Source organism: Catharus ustulatus, chromosome 3 (assembly GCF_009819885.2).
Source record: "Catharus ustulatus isolate bCatUst1 chromosome 3, bCatUst1.pri.v2, whole genome shotgun sequence".
NCBI classification, from domain to species: domain Eukaryota; kingdom Metazoa; phylum Chordata; class Aves; order Passeriformes; family Turdidae; genus Catharus; species Catharus ustulatus.
Window position 1 is genome coordinate 103,600,873 of NC_046223.1, and position 19,533 is coordinate 103,620,405.

The following is a 19,533-nucleotide window of genomic DNA, read 5'->3' on the forward strand; positions in this document are numbered from 1 at the left end:
GAACAGTGCAGTGAAGCTTCAGAAACTACATGGACAGCAGGGAAGGATGGGGATTCGGAAGAGCTGTAATGGAAAAAACAAACCCCAGGGGCAAAATGAAGCTGACAGCAGAAGGAGCCCAGAGCTTCAAGATGGACAGTTGAGAGTGTAAGGTCTTGAGAAACCAGGGAAGGAACAAATACAGATAATTCAGCAGGATAAAATGCTTTTTGCTGTCCACATTCTGTGTCAGGGAGGGATAAGGGAGGGTGGGTTGGGATAGTGCTGGCATGGCCTGCAGCCATCAGAGGCCTGCAGGACCCTGTCCTGTCCCTGGGCACACAGGTCCTTTCCTGTCCCATCGCAGGCTTTGAGATGCAGAGCTGCCCTAGCTGTGGTCAGTGCCAGCACTGCCAGCTCTTGGTGCTGCTCAGTACAACCACAAATCCTGCTGGGAATCACAGGGCCAACACACTTCAGCTGCCATGGAAAATGAAAGCAAGGGCTGGGAACAGGAAAAAACGAACAACACACATTTTTAAATAGAATACACGTTGAAGGCTTTTAAGGGGCGCATGCTAGACTGGCCCAGGGAGGCCTTCCAACACCAGTGGATCCAGTGATCCATAACACTGGCCTTTCCTGGATTTTGGGAGGCAGTTTAGGCTATTTGTAATTCCAAATCCTCCATCCGGCAAAGCAGTGCCACGGCCGGGCAGGCACCCGACCCCTTCCCTATCGCATGTGCCAGGCAGGACTCGACGGGAAAACTGGGGCGGGTGCCGGGAAGCGGCGGGAAAGGGGGCGCTTTCCCTAAAACAGGAAAACCGGCGGCGGGAACGGGGGCGCTTTCCCCAAACGGGGAAACCGGCGGCGGGAACGGGGGCGCTTTCCCCAAACGGGGAAACCGGCGGCGGGAACGGGGGCGCTTTCCCCAAACGGGGAAACCGGCGGCGGGAACGGGGGCGCTTTCCCCAAACGGGGAAACCGGCGGCGGGAACGGGGGCGCTTTCCCCAAACGGGGAAACCGGCGGCGGGAACGGGGACTCTCCGCGCGCACGTGGGCGGCGGTTGGCGGGAGCGCTCGTGCCGCGCCGCACGCACCGCGGGGGGGTGGAGGGAAGAGCGGCGGCCCCGCCCCCCGGCGCGCGGGCATTCCCGGCCGCCGCCCGCCCCCGACCTTTCCCCCAGTTTCCAGCGCGCGCTCCCCCGCCCCTGCAGGCCCCGCCCCCTCCCCGCCTTCCCGCCGGCCGTGCCCACGCACCGCCCTTCCCGCCGGCACGCCGCGATCACGCCGCCCGCCGCCGCTGATTGGCCGGGCGCGGGCCGCGGCGGGCGCTGATTGGCCGGGCTGTCCCCCCCGCGCTGGCTGGCGCAGGCTGCGCTCGCAGCGCTCCCCCAGCGCGCGGCCGCGCCGCTCCCGGCGGGCGGGGCGGGAGGAGGCGGCGCTGCCGGGTGCCGCTCCCGCCGCTGTGTGCGCGCCGCTGCCGCTCCCCGGGCGCACCGCCGCCAACGCCGCCCGCCCGAGCCGCGCCGCGCCATGCACGGATCGCCCTGCTCGGACATGGGAGATGCTCCCGCGGTGAGCACCGGGAGCACGGAGGGTGGGAGGGAAGAAGGGTTGGTGGGGACAGGCAGCGCCAGTACACCCGGGGCACGTGCTCGGTGGCGGGCAGAGTGCGGGGACCGTCGCCGCCTTGGCAGGGACCGCTGCTCACCCGGCGGGGAGCGGCTTGGTTGGGCAGCGGGGTCGGGTTGGTTGTGCCGGGGCAGAGCCCTCAGAAGCGGGTGCTGCTCGGGTCACCTGCAGGGAACGGGGGCGGCAGGGTGGGAGCTGCCCTCCGCCCCTTCTCCTCCTCCTCCCTGCGCGCCATCCTCCTCCGGGTGGCACCGCCCGGCCGGGGCAGCGCCGTGGGGCGGGGAGCGGGCGGGGGCACCCGCTGCCCTTTGGGGACCCGCTCTGCCCCCCACGGCTCTGCCCTCCACGGCTCTGCCCCCCACGGCTCTGCCCCCCGCTCCCCTGCAGCCCGCACTCCCCGCTCCTCCCTGCCCGCCGCCCCCATCCTGCCCGGGAGCGACCCGCATCTCGCTCCCCGCCCACCATGCTCCGTGCCCGTGCCCCATCCTTCCCGCCCTGCCCGCGCTGCCCGCAGCCCGCGCTGCCCGCAGTCCCGCCCGTCCCCATGCTGCCTGCGCCCCGCGCACGTACTTCCCGGCGGGGTGATGTGAGGACAGGCGCCCGGCGCGGTTTGCATTTCCCTGGCAGCGCCCGGGGAGCCCGATCTGCAGCGCTTGTCTGTAGAAAGAGCCTTTTTTTTTTTTCATTTTTCATTTTTTTTTTTTTTTTTTTTAGGAAGCGAGACACCTTTTTTCATGTTTCTTTAGGGACAGCTGCTCTTGGAAAAAATAAACCTGCTGTCTTGGCTGCTTGCAGGCGCACCTGGAGGAGCAGTGGCAGGCACTGTGCTCGGTGCACAGCCTCGCCTGGCGTGGCCCCGCTGTGACAGGCGGCTGAGGTCCAGGCTTGCAGGCACACATCGTGTTTTCCTCTCATTGTTTTTCAGCGGAAATTATAGAAGTCTCTCTCCAAGGTGTTAACCGCTTTTATCCCTTTCAGTCCCCGAATCATGACCTCTCCAAGCCTGGTACCTCATGTTTTAGGTGAAAGTCCTCTGTGAGTGCAGTACCAACATTTTTGATCCATTATGTTTAGCATGTTTGCCTGCACATCCCTAGAATGCAAACACAGCTTTACATCTTTGTGACACTGTTGAATAAGGATCATCCTGCTTTACTTAACTCAGTAACAAAACCCATTTATTAAGTGTACATGCTGTCACCCAATGAGTAGAATCCCTTCCAGGGCTTCAGGCCATGCTAATGGTGTGGTGTTGAGTTAAAACCTTTTGTCCTGCAATATATAAACACTCTGTGTAACAGCAGTAGGCTCCAGGGGCTAGGTCCACACTTCTGAATCCCAGCCTTCAAGTTAGTTGGTGTATCTAAAGACTGGAAGAGTCTGGGTGCCTAGTTGGGACTGAGCTGGCATGTGAGTAGTAACCCATCAGCCTAGCTTTTGGAGCCACTGCCAAACACTGTGAGAGCTTTGTGAAGTTTGGACATCCTTTTGCAGAGAAGTCAAGAGTTTTGCATGCATACACACGCACACACAAATATTCTGTGATGCTTGCAATTGGGAACAAATCAGTATGATTGCATTTGTCTTCATGTTACTCAGAGTGCATTTTAGATACCGAGCACCTATGTAGTATCAGACTTTTCAAAAGTACAATGCAGACAGTTCCAACTGCGCTTTCAAGGCTATTTTCCTTCCATCTTTTCCCCATTAAAAATAAGATTTAAATTCTTTTGTGATGTGCAGTATTCTAGATCAAGGATCATACTTCAACGTATCTTACCAGTAGCTGAAATTTATCAATTTATCTTCCAAATGTTTCCAGGTTGACATTATATTCTGGATATTCTTTTGGATTCAGGAAACAGCCTTGTCTAAACAAGGTTGGAAATCAGGATTTTCCTCTTTTTTACTTGTATGCAAGCATAGGATGTGTTTGTTCAGAGCAATGTGATCCAGGAAAGTAAGCTTGCAAATGTGAGCCACACACATATCTGTTCTTTTCCTGCAAAATCACACATCTTTTTTTTTTTTTTTTTTTTAGAGAAGGGAGTGTGGAGACAAGCTGCTGGGGGGAGAGTGAGAGTTGAGCCAGTTGGTAAAAGTCTTGCCACGGGCATGGGATCTGTTTCAGTTGACCTTCATTGTGAGCAGACTGTGTGGGTGGTGTCAGCCTTGTATTCTGACCTGTCTAACAGCCAGTAATCCGATTGCACTCAGGTTGACATTGTGGACATCTATGAGTCCATCCGTGAGCGGCAGCGTCATGACAGCGAAAGGTCCACCTGCAGCACCTTGGAGCAGAATGACATTGAAGCTGTTGAAGCCCTTGTTTGCATGAGCTCCTGGGGTCAAAGATCACAGAAAGGTGACATATTAAAGATAAGGCCCCTCACGCCCTTCTCGGATTCTGGGGATTTCACAATGCACGCCGAGGCTGCGGCTGAATTACCAAAGGACTACCTGTCGACGCTGGTAAGGAAAACATGAGCACAAAATAAATGTGTCCAACACCTGGATGTCACATCCCTGCAATGCTTTAACTTGCCTGCAAAAGACAGGCTGCTGAGGTGTCCCTTTGTCACAGCCTGTGCTGTGTGTATGCACAGAGTAGGGAGGGTGAGCATGTTAAGCTTAGGGGTTTTTTGCTGTCTCTGGTTTAGCAAATGCAGAGGCTTTTGTTAAATTTAGGTGTGAAAGCCCTTGCTGACAGGTTATTGGATTTGAGAGGGATGTCGAGATGGCTGTGGTAATTTTCTTGGGGCACTTTGAGTAAGAATGGCAGAGTGAACCTTAGTGATTTGGCGTCAATAAGCACTGTATAAAAAAAGACTCTTGATGACATTAAGCTTCACTGGTCATTGTAAGAGAAAATACACGTTACCGTTATGAAATAGGCAATTTAATTAGTTTCTGTACTATGTGTTTGTACATGTAGTCTGTTATTTCTCCAGACATTGGTCTATTCCAGCTGACTAATGTTGATTGAGTCCAATTTTTTTTCTTTTGTTTCAATTTATGTTGCAACAAGAGTAGGTATTAAGAAAGGGCTTGGTTGCCATTATGGTTTTAGGTGGTTAAGGCCCATTTCAACCAATAGGCTTGTAGTATGCAGTTTCCAGGAAAAAGGGCAATAATAGAGGAAAGAGGCTGAGATAAGAGTAGCCTGACAAGCAACTGCTATAATATCTCCTGCTGCTCAGTGTTGACACTGTCTCTTGAGTAGCACGAGATGCCTTTCAGTGGTAGAGGAAGAAGGCGAGGAGATGCAGAAAGACAGCATATAAAGAAATGGATGAATAAGAAGGGACAGAGCAGTTTCATTTGTCTTTATCTAAAAAGTAGCCATGAGATGGAGAGGTAATCATTGAGAAAGGATCTAGGGCTTGCTAGATTGAAATGGAAAGGTAGAGTATTGCTGTCTATTGTTGGTCTGTTTATTCTGCTCATAGCCTCACAGCTGTGCCCACTGCTGAGGAGAAAAGAATGAAAGACTTTTGTGGTGCAGTGAGTATACTCGCAGTGTTTTATGCAGGTTTACAACTACCTCACTGCCTTCCTCTTATTAATATGCTTTTGAGCATAATTGGAATGGCCATGAGATATTGCAGTGTAGTGTCCTGGTGTTGGTTAGGATAGAGTTAATTTTCTTCCTAGTAGCAGGCACAGTGCTGTGTTTGTGATTTAGAATGAGAATAATGCTGGTAACACACTGATGCTCCAGTTGTTGCTGAGCAGTGCTTGCCCCAGGTCAAGGACTTTTCAGATTCCCATGCTCTGCCAGTGAGGAGGTGCACAGGAAGCTGGGAAGTAGCATGGCCAGGGCAGGTGGTCCAAACTGACCAGAGGGATATTCCATACCATAGAGTGACAGGCCCAGCATAAATACTGGAATGACCAGTGATGTTGGGAACGACCTGGGCATTGGTCAGTGGGTGGTGAGCAGTTGTACTGTGCACCACTTGTTCCTCTTGGGTTTTATTGCTCTCTCCTCTTGGTATTTCCCTGTAATAATAATTACAATTGTTGTTATTATATTTTACTTTATTTTAATTATTAACTTGTTCTTATGTCAACACATGAGTTTTATCTTGCTGATTCTCTTCCATTACAGATCTGACCAGACCATATTGAAATAAATTTATCAGGATTCATCTTATTAGTTGTTAATCCCAGTGTCGAAGTATTTGCTATCAGAGTTGTTGTGTTATGTAATAATTTACTCGCTGTGTATGTTCCCCCTCATGTTGTGGTATCATCTCTGGTGGCTGGGCTAACGTTATCATGTCACTGTACTTTGTAACACTGGATGATGATAGCACAGAACTGCTGACCTTGAAACTAATGTGGTTTTCCATACTCTCAGTCCCTCTGTCATCTCCTCTGTACTTGGGGAACCATCTACTAGAAACTGCTAATAGTGGCACCATTTGCCTTTTTGCCTCAGAGAGCCAACCTGTGTAGAAGATGCACAATCTTCTCCTTCTACTCCAAGCATGTGAATTTTGGAAATTTTGAATATCCTTGGGATGCTGAAACCATGGTCTGTGAATGACCAGGAGCTGTGAACGTGGTTCAGGTCTTGTTTAGGGTTAAGCAGCTGTTTGTGGCTGCTCAAACCCTGACATCATGTAGTGTGACTACTCAGACCCCAGCAAGGGATGATGCAGCTGAGTCAGAGGATGAGTTTGTACCTTTATCAGTTGTCTTTGTACACAAGAAGAAATGGACATGAAAACTCATTTTGTAAAGGATGATGAAGCAGGGCCATCAAAAAAACTGGATGGAGAAAGAGGCAGAATGAGAAGTAATCACTCAGTCCCTGTCCATGAGGGATCTGTGGGATGTGTGAAGAGGTTTCAGCTGCTGTCCAAGTGTGCACACTCTCACCTGACTGCTCCAGTGGGACTAGTGGCCTGGAATTAGGAGATGGGGAAGCCAAGCAGTTGGGATGACTTCCTAGGGAAGAGAGCATTGACAAGGTGATTGGAAAAATGGCACAAGTCTTCAATCTCTGGGAGCAACTCGGTCAAGTGTGAAGGAAAGGTATTCCCTTCAGGAAAGAGATTGTGTCACCCAGGCAGGTGGGCTACTGTAGAGAGACATCTGGTACCTCAGGGAATTAACTGTACTAAAAGGGGTTTATTATGACATTAGGAAGGCACAGTCACCCACAGATCCAGATGAAGTCAGTGTGCCCAACCCACATGGCAAAAATTTGAACCATTTGCCGTGGACTGATCCAGTTCTGGAACACCTGCAATATACTGATGATACCATTGTGGGCAGTACAGCAGCAGAAGTTTTTGAGAAAAGGAAGAAAATAGTCCACATCTCTCTGAAAACTGTCATAAAATAAAGTAAGGTCCAGGAACCTGCACAGGCAATCCAGTTTTTAAGAATAAAAGGGCAAGGTGGTCATCAGATCCCAATGGATTTGATTAGCAAAATAATTAGTAAGAAAACTGCAAGCTTTCGTAGGCATGTGGGGGTTTTGGAGAATGCACATTCCAAATTACAGTCTGATTGTCAGCCTTCTCTGTCAAGTGACCCAGAAGAAGAATGATTTCAAATGGGGCCCTGAACAACAACAAGCCTTTGAACAAATTAAACAGGAGATAATTCAGGCAGAAAATTAATGCTCCCCCAGCCCATGGGCCAGTCCGGGCAGGACAAGATACAAAAAATGTGTTCCACACTGAAGCCAAGGAAAATGGCCCTACCTGGAACCTCTGGCAGAGTGCACCAGGGGAGAATTGGGTCAGCTTCTAGGGTTTTGGAGTTGGGGGTACAGAGGATCTGAAGCCCACTGTATTCCAGATGTAAAAGTGATACTGGAAGCTTACAAAGAGGTTCCAGCTGCTTTGGGAGTGATTGGTACTGAATCACAGCTCTCCTTGGCATCGTGATTTCCAGTGCTGGGCTGGATGTGCAAAGGATGGGTCTCCTACACATCACATTGCTGATGCTGTGTGGGATAAGTGGGTCTTGCTGCTCACACTAGCTGCTCAAATAGGAAACCTTGGTCATTGTCATACTTTCAAGACTCCTGGGACCGGCGAGGGAAGAGATTCCTGGGTGCCACCTGATGAGGAGGGGACATGTGCTGAAGAGACTCTATTGTATAATAAGTTACCAAAAAATGAGAAACCATGCTGTGTTTGATCATCCCTGCTGTATTGTAGGAAAGCATTGAAGATGGAAAGTGACTGTGGCATATCCTACAAAAAATTACAGAAACTGCTGAAGGAGAAGACGAATTGAGTTACTTTGCGGAGGTGAAAATTTACTTTAGACACTGCTGGACAAGAAAAACAGCCAGTGCTTTATCTCTGTACTGATTCATGGGTGGTGGCAAATGCCCTGTGATGGTGGTTACAAGTGATGGAAGCAGAGCAGAGGTGAGCTCATCTGGGCTGCTGCCTTGTGGCAAGATACTGCTGCCTGGGTGGAGACCCTGGTTGTGAAGGTACATCGCATGGATGCTCATGCACCCAAGAGTTGGCCACCGAGGAACATGAAAACAACCAACATGTGGATCAGGCTCCTAAGATTGAAGTGGATCTGGATTGACAAGATTCACAAGAGTGAATTATTTATTGCTTGGTGAGCCCAGGACATCTGAGACCATCAAGGAAGAAATGCAACATTGTAGATGGGGTGATGGTCGAGGGGTGGACTTGACCATGGACACTTGTAGGGCTGTCCATAATTGTGAAACATAAATTTCGGTTATTCAGGCTGAGCAGTTAAAGCCTCTTTGGTGTAGAGGACAATGGCTGAAATACAAATATGGGAACACCTGGCAGATGGACTTTATCAGACTCCCACAAACTCAACAAGTCAAGCACCATGTGCTTATGATGATGAAGCAACCACCAGATAACTGGAAACCTATTCCATGTCCCATGCCACCACCTGGAGCAGTGTCCTGGGCCTTGGAAAGCAAGTCCATGGCAACATGGCACCCCAGAAAGAACTGAGCCAGGCAAGGGGACTCATTTCCAAAACAACCTCACAGACACCTGGGCTGAAGAGCATGGCATTGTGTGGGTTTATCACATGCCCTATCATGTGCCAGTCTCCAGGAAAATGGAATGATAGAACAGACTGTTACTGAGAGCAATGGGTGTTGGGACCTTCAAACAATGGGATACACATTTAGCAAAGGCCACCTGGGCATCAGCACTAGAGGATCTGCCAGCTGGGCTAGCTGTGCTCAAGCAAAACTTTCACATAGTGTAGAAGGGGATAAAGTCCCTGTAGGGCACACAAGAAAGATGCTGGGGAAACCAATCTGAGTTATTCCTGCATCAGGCAATGGCAAACACATCCATGGCATTGCTTTTGCTCAGGGACCTGGGTGCACTTGGTGGGTAATGTGGGAGGATAGGGAAATCCAGAGTTTGCTCCCAGGGGATCTGGTTCTGTGTGAGAACAGCCAGTGACTTGGATTGTGTGATATTATTTGCCATCTAACACTCATGTCACCACAGCTGAGCTGGCTATGTGCAACATCAAGGCTATTACAGTAGGAATCACCCAGATTAATGAAGAACAAACTTTGATGAAACTGGTACAAACACAGCAGTGATGGAATGAGAGCTGACTTCAGCAGCCATCAATCCAACCAACACCACACACCAGCTCTGCTGCCCTGAAGAACTGCTATGAATTGGATCCCAAAGCAATGCATGAATGAACTCAACAGATGTTTTAGAGGGATGGCCTACAGACTGAGGGAATGATACCTGTACAAAAGACAGGAAAAGTGATGATGGTTAATTGGGATGTATTGAAAAGTGTGGGCATGATGTAAATGTATAGAATGTGGGGTGGATAATGTCCAGTTTTCAGCTGGGATAGAGTTCATTTTCATCCTAGTAGCTGGTACAGTACTGTGTTTGGGATTTAAGATGAGAATATTGATAACACACAGATGTTTTAGAGCAAGCACTGCTCATCAACAGTTAAGCCAAGAACTTCTCAGCACCTCCTGCTCTGCCAGTGAGGAGAAGAAGCTGTGAGAGAGCATGGCTAGGACCCTGCTGACCAAACTGGCCAAAGGGATGTTCCATACCATAGAGCATCATGTTCAGTGTATAAACATGGGCGAGTTGGCCAGAAGGGGCCAGTCACTGCTTGGGGTCAGGCCAGGTGGGTGGTGAGCAGTTGTACTGTGCATCATTTGTTTCTCGTGGCCTTTATTTCTCTCTGTGTTTTTGTCTGCCTTTTTATTACAGTTAATATTTTTATTATTATATTTTCCTGTAATTTAATTAATAATTTGTTCTTACTTCAACTCATAGGTTTAACCTTTTTCTGATTCCCCTTCCCATCCGTCTGGGGTTGGAGGATGAGTGAGCTTCATGGGACTTGGTTGCCATCTGGGATTAAACCACAGCAGTATGCTGTATTCGTTTGTCCTAAGAGCCCATTCTGAGCTGCTGGGAGAGAGCATGTAATTTTATTTTTCAGAGTAAAGATAGGGGAAAACTGTGCTATGGAATTACACTGATCCACACTGGTATGGTTTTTTTTTTGCAGTGCATGACGCCTCCGCACAGCCCTGACTTTGTTGAGATGTCAGCAGCTACGCTCCTGTCCTCACAAGTCACTTACTCCAAGCCAAGGACTGTCATGGCCAGTACAGCTGCCTGCTCAGTCACGTCAGTGACCAGTGCCTCTCCCATAACCAAGCCATCTGTTCTCAGCGTGGGGCAGCAGTGTGGGCAGAAGCCAGCGATCTCTGAGTCCTCCACGCCTCAGCCTTGCAGGGCCATGGCAACAAGTGTCATACGTCACACAGGTGATAGTTCTGCTTACCACCACATTCCTGCCCTGCAAGAGACAACAAAGGTAACTTCAGGCTACAGCCCTTCCAGAGACTGGTGTGGAGCGGATGACCGAGAACATTCCAGACTGCCACAGGACACGTGTGTTGCGGATGATTTAATCAGCAAAACCTCTCCAGTACATCAGCCTTGTGCACATGACTCCAGTGATGTTGTGACCAATAAAGGGCAACTACCAGTCCGGCCTGTTTCACCGCAAACCCACGTACCAAAGAATTGTGAGAATGACTTGCAAAAAAGAGCTACCCCAGTGACCCCAGTGACACCTGCCCCCGTCCCAAACCCCCAAGTCCTGTGTCAGATGATCCCTTTAAATGGACAAAGCAGCATGATTAATGCCTATGTCAAGCCTTCAACTCCAGCACTCTCAACTCCCATGAAACCTATTTTACCGCAGACAGCCCCTCTCTCCCAGCCCGTGCTCATGGGACCCTCTGTGCCTCAGGGGACTGTCATGCTGGTTCTTCCCCAGCCTGCTGTCACACAGACACCGCAGTGCCCGCAGGCTGTGGTCACTGTTGGCAGCACCAAGTTACTGCCCCTGGCCCCTGCTCCTGTGTTCATCGCTTCTGGTCAGGCCTGTGCCCCCCAGATGGACTTCTCCAGGCGGAGGAACTACGTCTGTGACTTCCCTGGCTGCAAGAAAACCTATTTCAAAAGTTCCCACCTCAAAGCCCACCTTCGCACCCACACTGGTGCGTACGAGAGGGCGCGTGCTGGCTTGTGTTGGGGTGCTGGAATGCATGTTTTTTGTGGGGAGAGGGGTGGGAAGGGGAAGAAGTAGGTGATGGGGGAGCTTTTGCTCATCTCAGGGATGGAAGGAATGTTCATTCTCCATGGACAAGCAAAACAAGACATACTTTGTTCTGAGACCTCAGCTGACCCTGCAGTGTTGGTTGAATTTCACAGGCTTTAGTTGGAGTGCAGCTTTGCTGTCTGTGTATGTGTGTTTAGCTCTAAGTGGAATCCTGCCATCTGGTCTAGGTTGAAATGAATTGTGCAAGTCCCTTGTTTTGGAGCATGGGGAGGTCTGGAGTAAGCAAAGCATAGTACAGGTAGTTGGTCTTAATTGTTGCATGAGTAAAAGAAAAGAGAAACTCAGAAACTGATTTTTTGTTGTTGTTTGGTTTGGTTTTTTGGTCCCCCAGAGTTTTTTTTTGGCTAAATGGGAATGCATTGAGATTTTGGGCTGTTCTGTTAGGAAGTAGAGCTCCTGCAGGAAATGTAACAGTGTATTCAGAAGGGGAATTTTAGAGGTAAATGAAAACTAATTGTAATTAATATGGACTGATTTGCTTCACAAATTGGGCCAGTATGGAAACAGTCTACATGTGTTGTACTTATCCTTTTCCCAGGATCCAGGATCTTGTTAAATTAAAACTAACTTTGAGTTCTCAGGGATTATTTTTGATGTTGAAGGATAGGCATAGTGGGAGATTGGTATAGAATATTTCTGTCTATTTTTGGTTTTCTTTGACTTTTTTCCCCTACTGTTACCCAACACTCACTGGTTTATTGGATGCCAGCTTGAATGGCAGGATTTGCGTTAGTTTGGCAGCTTGTCTTTTACAGCTCCTTTGGGGAAAGAGCTTAATCTCTACATGGAGCTGATAATTCTTGTAAACCAGAGATAGAATGATGCTTCTGGCTTGAGAGGCTGCTGAATTAAACCTGGTGCTGCAGGATGAACAGACTATCAGCAAGTGCCTGGCTCTGTGCATGTGGCTGCTGATCCATAGGGAGAGCCTGTGTGTCCCTGTATTGGGATTAGGACATCAGTGACAGGTGAAACAAACACACTGACCCCTCACTAGCCAGTTCCTATTACAGGATCAGGAGGAAGAGTAGTTCAGATTTCTTTTTCTGCCTTTTCCCTGCACGCTGACTAGCTGATAGCACATGCAGCAGACAGACTTTACTCCCAGTAGCTGAAGTAAGAGCACTCCTGTGGGGCTTCCTTCCTGCGGGGCCCTTCTCTCGGCTCCAGAGTGTCCCCATAAACATCTGCCACATGGCCCAAAGTTATCTGGAGCTCTGTGGGAGTTGCAGGCAGTAGTTGTTCAGGACAGGTGGGATGTTCAGCAGTGGCCCAGGATGAGCAGCAGCTGATGTGGGCAGCCTTGCTGACTGCTGCCATTCCTGGTCTGTGGGGGGCTGGCAGGACAGGCATTGCCTCCGCAGTGTGTGCGTGTGGGACTGGACCACTGGAGCAGCAGGGCCCCGAGGCTCCATTCCAGGCTTCCTGTTTTCCCACAGTATTTGTGGATGACATGCTGCAGCCAGAGACATGTGGATACACAGGGATGGGGGCAGGGGCTTGCTTCTAGTTCAGTCAGCAGATGAGGCAGCTTTATGAAGGCTCTATTTCTTTAAACTGGGATTTTGGACAACTGAGAAACCATACTTGATTAAAGAACACTTTGAAAGATACAAGGAGATAAGTAGGAATGATACCTATTATTTTTCTCTGGAACAGAACTTTAGTTTAATCTTATGTTGACTGCACAGGTGAGCATTTTTGTGGAACTCACTGGTTTTTGCCAGACAGATTTTAAGTTAGTTCTTTGATCAGACTGCAACACAGCTTCTCAAAAGTAACATACTTCCTTTATGTCCTGCAGGAGAAAAACCTTTCAGCTGCAGCTGGGAGGGCTGTGACAAGAAGTTTGCCCGCTCGGATGAACTGTCCCGGCACCGCAGGACGCACACGGGGGAGAAGAAGTTCTCGTGCCCAGTGTGCGAGCGCCGCTTCATGCGCAGCGACCACCTGACCAAGCACACCCGCCGGCACATGACCACCAAGAAAACCCCCAGCTGGCAGACAGAGGTGGGCAAACTCAGCAGAATTGCCACAGCAGAGAAGCCCAAGAGCAGCAGTGCTCTGAGCATGCTCATCCCCATGCCATCGCCTGTCTGCCAGGGCTAGGGAGAAGAACCTTCCTGCAAACTTCCGAAGATCAGGAAGAGCTCCGATGGCAACAACAGAACGGGCAATGGCTTTTGTTTCCCCATGTTTGTGTGTACTTTAGTTTCCTGCAGTTTAGGTCCTCTGTTGATAGTGCTATGTGAGAAATCTATCATATTTCCTTGTCCCTTCCCTGTTTTTTTGGTTTTTTGTTTTTTGTTTTTTCCAGTACTTGGGCAATTGCAATCACCAGCACTTCAGGAAAGTAGAACTCTTTGGAAATGATTTTGGCAATAGGTTAAAAAAAGTTACTTGTAATGCTTGCTGTTAATATTTTGATGGACAGTAAAACAGGGTGGTTTTTAATTTTTATAGTACTATTTTCTATACCAAATATATTTTGTATTTGTTCATTTTGGTCTTGTTATGCAAGCAAATAGCTTGCATTAGTAGGGCTGTGCTGTATGAGACCCAGAGTTTTAGGAACTCCATTTCAGTAAACCTAGACTATTGCATTCAGAGGATTTTGTAAACACTTACCATTTGATAACTCATACTGGTTGTTATTTTCACACTAGCAAATCCTGGTCCTGCAATGGGCTCTTACACCCTCCTTATGCAGACAGATGGAGATGAAAGCGAGTCAGTCATTTTTAAAACAAACCAAACCAGAATGACCTTATTTGAGAATACAAGTGCTAAAATTCTCAACATTTTATGAATCCATACCTTTTGCAAGTAGAAGCCAATGTGGCTGTTGGTAGAAGCATTCCCAAGTCCACACTCCACTGGAGCAAAGTTTGGAGGGGCCAGACTGCTCTGATGGAGGTAGAAGCACAAACACCATTCAGAAATTTTGACACTAAAAATTATACTTTATTTCTGGTCCTTCTAAACCAACATATCAAAATAAACTGAATAATGCAAAAATGGCAAGATAGCCCATGAAAAATTAGCGGGTCTCTCTTTATATTTTTTGAGTAGAGGAGAAATAAAAAAATTAAAGGGTTTTTTTTTGTATTGTGGATGCTTGTGCACCTTATAGGAAATTGTTCAAGGCTTTCTTTTACCTGTATCAATGCACCAGAGGAAGTACTAATTGTGTCTTGAGTTAAGAAATAGCCACCATGTCAACTGGATGATACTCTTCATGTGGCCTTATACTTCTCCACAGTACTTTGTATAAAATCACCCTTTTCTATTAAACAATACACTCTCCCTGTTGAATGGATTTTCTTTTACACACAGTGTAAGCTGGTTAAGACATGGACCCCGTGGCTGCAGGAGTGCTGTGTTGTAGCATCGTGTGAGTAACAAAACGCCCGTAGCACAATCGGACTGCTCCGTTCCTGTGCTGTGGAAGGAGTGCCTATGTACTGTAGCAGAGCTGACAGTAGAGAAAAGCACCAGGTGTTCTGCTGGGAGACAGCTCCCCCACTGAATGAAATATCCCTGGAGTGCTTTCTCCTTCTGGACTCTTCTCCCTTCAGCCACTCCTGCACTGAAGCTTAGGATTCTTTTTCCTGTATGCATCAACTGCGGATAACTAGGAATGCATTCTCTCTTATACTGCTTTGTTCTGAAATCCTGGTCTTGCTTCCCAGTGTGGGCAAAGCATGGATCTCATCTATGTAAGTGCTGACTTGCCAACCTCAGCTGGCACTCCCCTGAAATCAGCAGATTTCTGTTCAGCAGAGATCTGTTTCAGTTAAAGCAGATGATGTCATTATTTTTTACACTAAAGCCTATAGCTATAATTAACAGTAGTAAGTTTTCAAACTGCACTAAATTGGAGTATTGTGCTAAGTGTACTGAATTTTTTGTGCCTGACCTTCTAAGGGCCCACACCCTGTTCACTGACACGTGCTGTAATCCCACTGACCCAGTGTATGTGCCAGTGAGTGTGTGTGTGTGGACCTTGCTTTGGACTCTCCAAAGGGCTCAGCGGGAACCTCTTTTCCTGGTGAAGTGGATCCTTGTGGTGTTGCTGTTCTCTGTTGCTACCCAGTTTTCAAAGTTTCTGTAGTGAACAAAGAGATGTTGCTGCTGTTTTTTGTTTGGTTTTTTCCCTCAGAAAACCCTTAGAACAAGAAGTCTGGCTTTTGGATGCTGTTTTGCATGCTTTTAACCAGGGGAAGCATGTCCTGTCTCAGTTTAGTAGCCAGTTTAGCACTTAATTTTTTTACAGACTGACCATTTATGGTGCTCACCTGAGAAAAAGTTTGGAAACTTGTCGTAATTATATAAACTGTCATGTTTGTTGCATTATGGGGGGGAAAACAGTGGGCTGGAGAATACAGACTTTTAAAAAGTGTGTCATGTATGTGTGTCACGATGTGGAAAAGCAACTGCTCCTTCCTTGTTTAGGTGTACCTGGCCTGCAATTCCTGGCAGCCCGTTCTGGGATGTGTGGATCGTTCTCTTGTGGATGTGCGTGAAAAGCTGTGGCTGCGTCTGCTCTGTCTGTTCCTTCCTGCTGTGTAAGGGTTATTTATGGATTAAGCATGACTGGCATAGCTGCTGTCTTTGCACTTTACTGCCTGAACTCTACTGTTCAGTCTTTTTATTTTGAGCCTATATTTTAAGGAAATGGAACTGCATTTTTGTACGTGTTTTTAACTTTTATTAAATAAAATGTATGTAATGTGACTGCTTTTAAGTCATAAAAAAATCATGGATTTTCAGGTTTCATAGGCGTCCATTCCAGAACTATGTAAATCAGGATTAGGTTGTGTCTCTAGGCAGTGGAAGACTTTGGGGATTGCTAATTCACTTACCTGTAAAGGCAGAATTTTTTGGATCCTGTTGTAAATTGACCAGTGCTTACTTGTTCATGATTTTATACCACTCATCTTGTATTTTTGGTAGAATGTGCACACCCCCACCAAGCCTTGGGGCTTCTCTCTGGGAATGGCAGTTCCTGGCTGCTCTCCACTTCCAGCCCAGCCTCCAGCAGCTGTCAGCAGAAGGGATGTGCTGGGTGCTGCTGTTTGTGTTGCAAGCTGTGCAGGGAGAGAATGCTGGAAATAAGGCAGAGACAAGAATTTAACCCAAAAGGTGGCTGTGCTAGCCTGTTATTCCTGCTCTGGTGGGGAAGTGGCTCTGGAGGCTGGGAAGGAGGTGTCCAGTGATGGTGACAGCAGCAGCAACTACCTACACTTTTATGCTGTTTCCCTCTGGCCAGTTCTGAACTGCAGAAATGTTTATTTCCAGCAGAAAGGGAGAAGGTGTAATGATTCCAGCTTTTTGTCACAGCCATTCACTGCAAGGCTCAGTGTCTGCAGGCAGAGCCTTCCGGGAGTCACCTGGGAGCAGTGACTCAAGGCTTTGTCCACATTGTCCTTGCGAAGGTGAAAAGAGATCTCATGGATGGTTCTGCTTCCCCCTCAGGAGAACAACTGGAAGGGAAAGCTTAGGTGCAGGCTTAGAGCTCTGGCAGAACTGCACAAACTTCAGCCCCTGGGCTCTGTGGGTTGCCACAATGCTTTTGTGTCCCAGGGGAAGATGTCCTACTTGTCCCTGTTATTTTTCAAGGAATAAAAATCTGAGCATCCAATTATATCCCTAAGAATATTTGGTTTGGGGTTTTTTTGCTGATTTTTATTTTTTCCCCTGGCTTTGTATATGTGAAATATGGCAATGGATTTCACCCTTCTGCTCCTCCTTAGACCCAAGATGTGGTCTGAGCTGTTGCATGCAGCCAGGAGGTGCACCCAGTCCACATCCTAATGGGGCTGCAGTCTGGAACAGCTTCATCCAGTGAGAGAAAACAGCCTGCACACAAGGAAGCCTTCCCAGCTACCCCTTTGCTGACACAAGCACTGTTGAAGGCAAGTCCTTCTGTTTTGAAGCCATTCTAAATCCATGAAAAGGGACAGTTTTCTAAAGGACAATGGATTTGTGCTCAAACGTGTCTATTGGCTTCATCCTGCAGTCAGAGTGGCATTGCTTGTTACACACACCACCCTGTGTGGTCGTACAGCCAAACCCTGGGCTGAGCAGCAGCTTGAGTTTGATCCTCTTGAAGTCTGGACACTGGAAGAGTGAATCCATCCTGATGCTGCAGAGGTGGCCCGAGCAGCAGGGTGGTTGCACACTTGGTGTGCTCCTCCAGCTGAAGTCACAGCTCTGGCTAACTTTGCCTTTCCAGCTGTGAAAGCTGTACTCAGCATCCTGCATCTGCCATCTCATGAGCTGAGTCCTGCTCTAGGCTTGCCTTTGGCTTGAGTTCATCTGCAGGGATAAATCTTCTGGCTGGTTTTGAAGTTTAATCTGTGAGCCCATCTGCCTGTTTACCTTCCATTTATGTCTGGCAAGGCAGCTTGAGGCAGGCAGGCTCTGGCTGTCAGAAGGCAAATTGCTTCCATGTCTGCAGCAAGAGTAAATCATGACTCAAACCCCAGCAACCTGCAGGCTGAGGAAATGGGTGAGACAGTCCAGGAGGAAGCTGCAAAGCCTCAGCCACATGTCACAGTCCAGGCTGTCCTGGCTGGGATCCTCTGTCAAATGCAGCCTTTCTCATTTTCTGCTTCAGTCCTCAGGTGCAGAAGGAAACGGATGACTTTTATGTGCTGATGTGTGCAGAAGGCAATGGGCACATCTTAAAACATGCAGAAAACCTGAGGAAGCTGGAGCGTACCCTTTCCTGGGAGAATTTGTCCTAGATGGGTAGAATACCTTAGGTTTAATTGTCTCTTGTAGCATCTCTTGAGTTCAGAGTGATTTATTTTCTGTTGGTTATCACTGCCCGGATTAATCCACTTCAGCCTGTGAAAATAATTGTCATGTCCTGTGTCCAGAGTGAGGTGAGGGGAACCCTGCTGTGGATGTGGTCTGTGCCAAGCAGCTGGCAAATGTGGTGGGCAGCTCCATGAGTTCCCGTGGCACAGCTCTTGGCCTGTGGGCCTCTGTGTCCCCCTTGCTGCCCCTCTTGCTGGGGCAGGGGCTCTGGTCCAGCAAGGCTCTCTTGTTCCTTTTGGACTAGTGCAAAATACAGCACGTAGCATTTGTCTTTGTTAGATTAATAATGTAGTGATTGCTTAAAAATAATAGCCTTTTGCTGGTTTATTAATGGAGATTAATAGTGCCAGCTCAAAAGCCATCATCAGCTATTCTGTTTTATGCTGCAGGTATTGAACAGGAGGGTGGTTTCCAAAATGATGAATAAGAGACTCTTCAGAACCCTGCTTAATTCTAGCAAACTGTTTTAGGGGCAGAAAGTACTGACAAGCTGAATATTTTTTTGTCCTTCAAGCAGTTGTGATTTGATGGTGGTTATAGAGAAATAATCATGAAAAGTAAATGAACTTTCCAATAATTCAGCTGGTTGGATGTCAGCATTCACTCCCTGAGATGTGGCAAAGTGATCTCTATAGTGCAATTGTCCTTTTTTTGAGAAAAAATATTAATTCAAGAAGTTTCTCTTGAAATCTGTCATGGGCACAGCTACTGTTTACCTACAAATGATCTGGTGTCCTACTTTCTGTGTGCAAAGGACCAAAAGCAGAGTTACACCAGGTAATTAAACCGTAATTGTGGCTTCCTAGGCACCAGCCCCACTGCCACTGTCCCTTTTTGGTGTGCTGCTGGGTGCAGGTTTGACACGGAGGAGCACAGTCCCCACCCATTCTCAGGCAGACTGGGAACCTGGTTGGGTACCACCATCCTGTTGTGCATGGTATGAGAATGACAGATGGCTGTGAGCCGTCTGTGCTGGCTGGCTCTGTGGTCTGAGCTCAGTGCTGAGCACACATCATTTTATGGCACAGAGAAAGCCTGCAAGACCATACCACAGTCTGAGGTCCCTCCTTGCATCCCCAAACTTCTTCCTTGCACCTTTTCCCTGGTGCAGTGACTGTCCCAGCTGCATCCTTCCTTTCTGGACCTTCCTGTGTTTCTGCAGCTCCTCCTTTTCTGTTGGTGATGCTGAAAATGTTATCTGTCAAATCCACTGCACCTGTGTTCCAGGTACAGAAATGTGCTTGTCACTTGGTTATTTTAGAAGCTCATTTTATAAAGCAGCTCAGTGTTGCTGTGTTCAGTAGAGAGATTTCTTTGCAGCCTAACAGGATGTTCAGTTTAGGTGTTCTTTTTTTAATTAGTCAATGTATGTAATTGTGAATACTTAGGCTCTCCTTTAGGAGAGTCTGAAATGGGTT

General features: G+C 48.0%; 1 protein-coding gene across 1 annotated transcript; it reads left to right on the top strand.

Annotated features, from left to right (window-relative positions):
- Positions 1 to 1,470: 1,470 nt before the first annotated feature.
- KLF11 (Kruppel like factor 11) lies at positions 1,471 to 16,024 on the top strand. The gene is made up of 4 exons (XM_033056528.1): positions 1,471 to 1,561; positions 3,836 to 4,090; positions 10,163 to 11,165; positions 13,092 to 16,024. The coding sequence occupies exons 1-4, from the start codon at positions 1,520 to 1,522 to the stop codon at positions 13,394 to 13,396; spliced, it is 1,605 nt and encodes a 534-aa protein (XP_032912419.1). The 5' UTR covers positions 1,471 to 1,519; the 3' UTR covers positions 13,397 to 16,024.
- The last annotated feature ends 3,509 nt before the right edge of the window (positions 16,025 to 19,533 follow it).

Coding starts and splice junctions, on each gene's coding strand:
- KLF11 (XM_033056528.1), top strand. CDS start 1,520: ATGCACGGATCGCCCTGCTCGGACATGGGAGATGCTCCCGCG. Junction 1,562..3,835: donor ACATGGGAGATGCTCCCGCG/GTGAGCACCGGG, acceptor GATTGCACTCAG/GTTGACATTGTGGACATCTA. Junction 11,166..13,091: donor CCACCTTCGCACCCACACTG/GTGCGTACGAGA, acceptor TATGTCCTGCAG/GAGAAAAACCTTTCAGCTGC.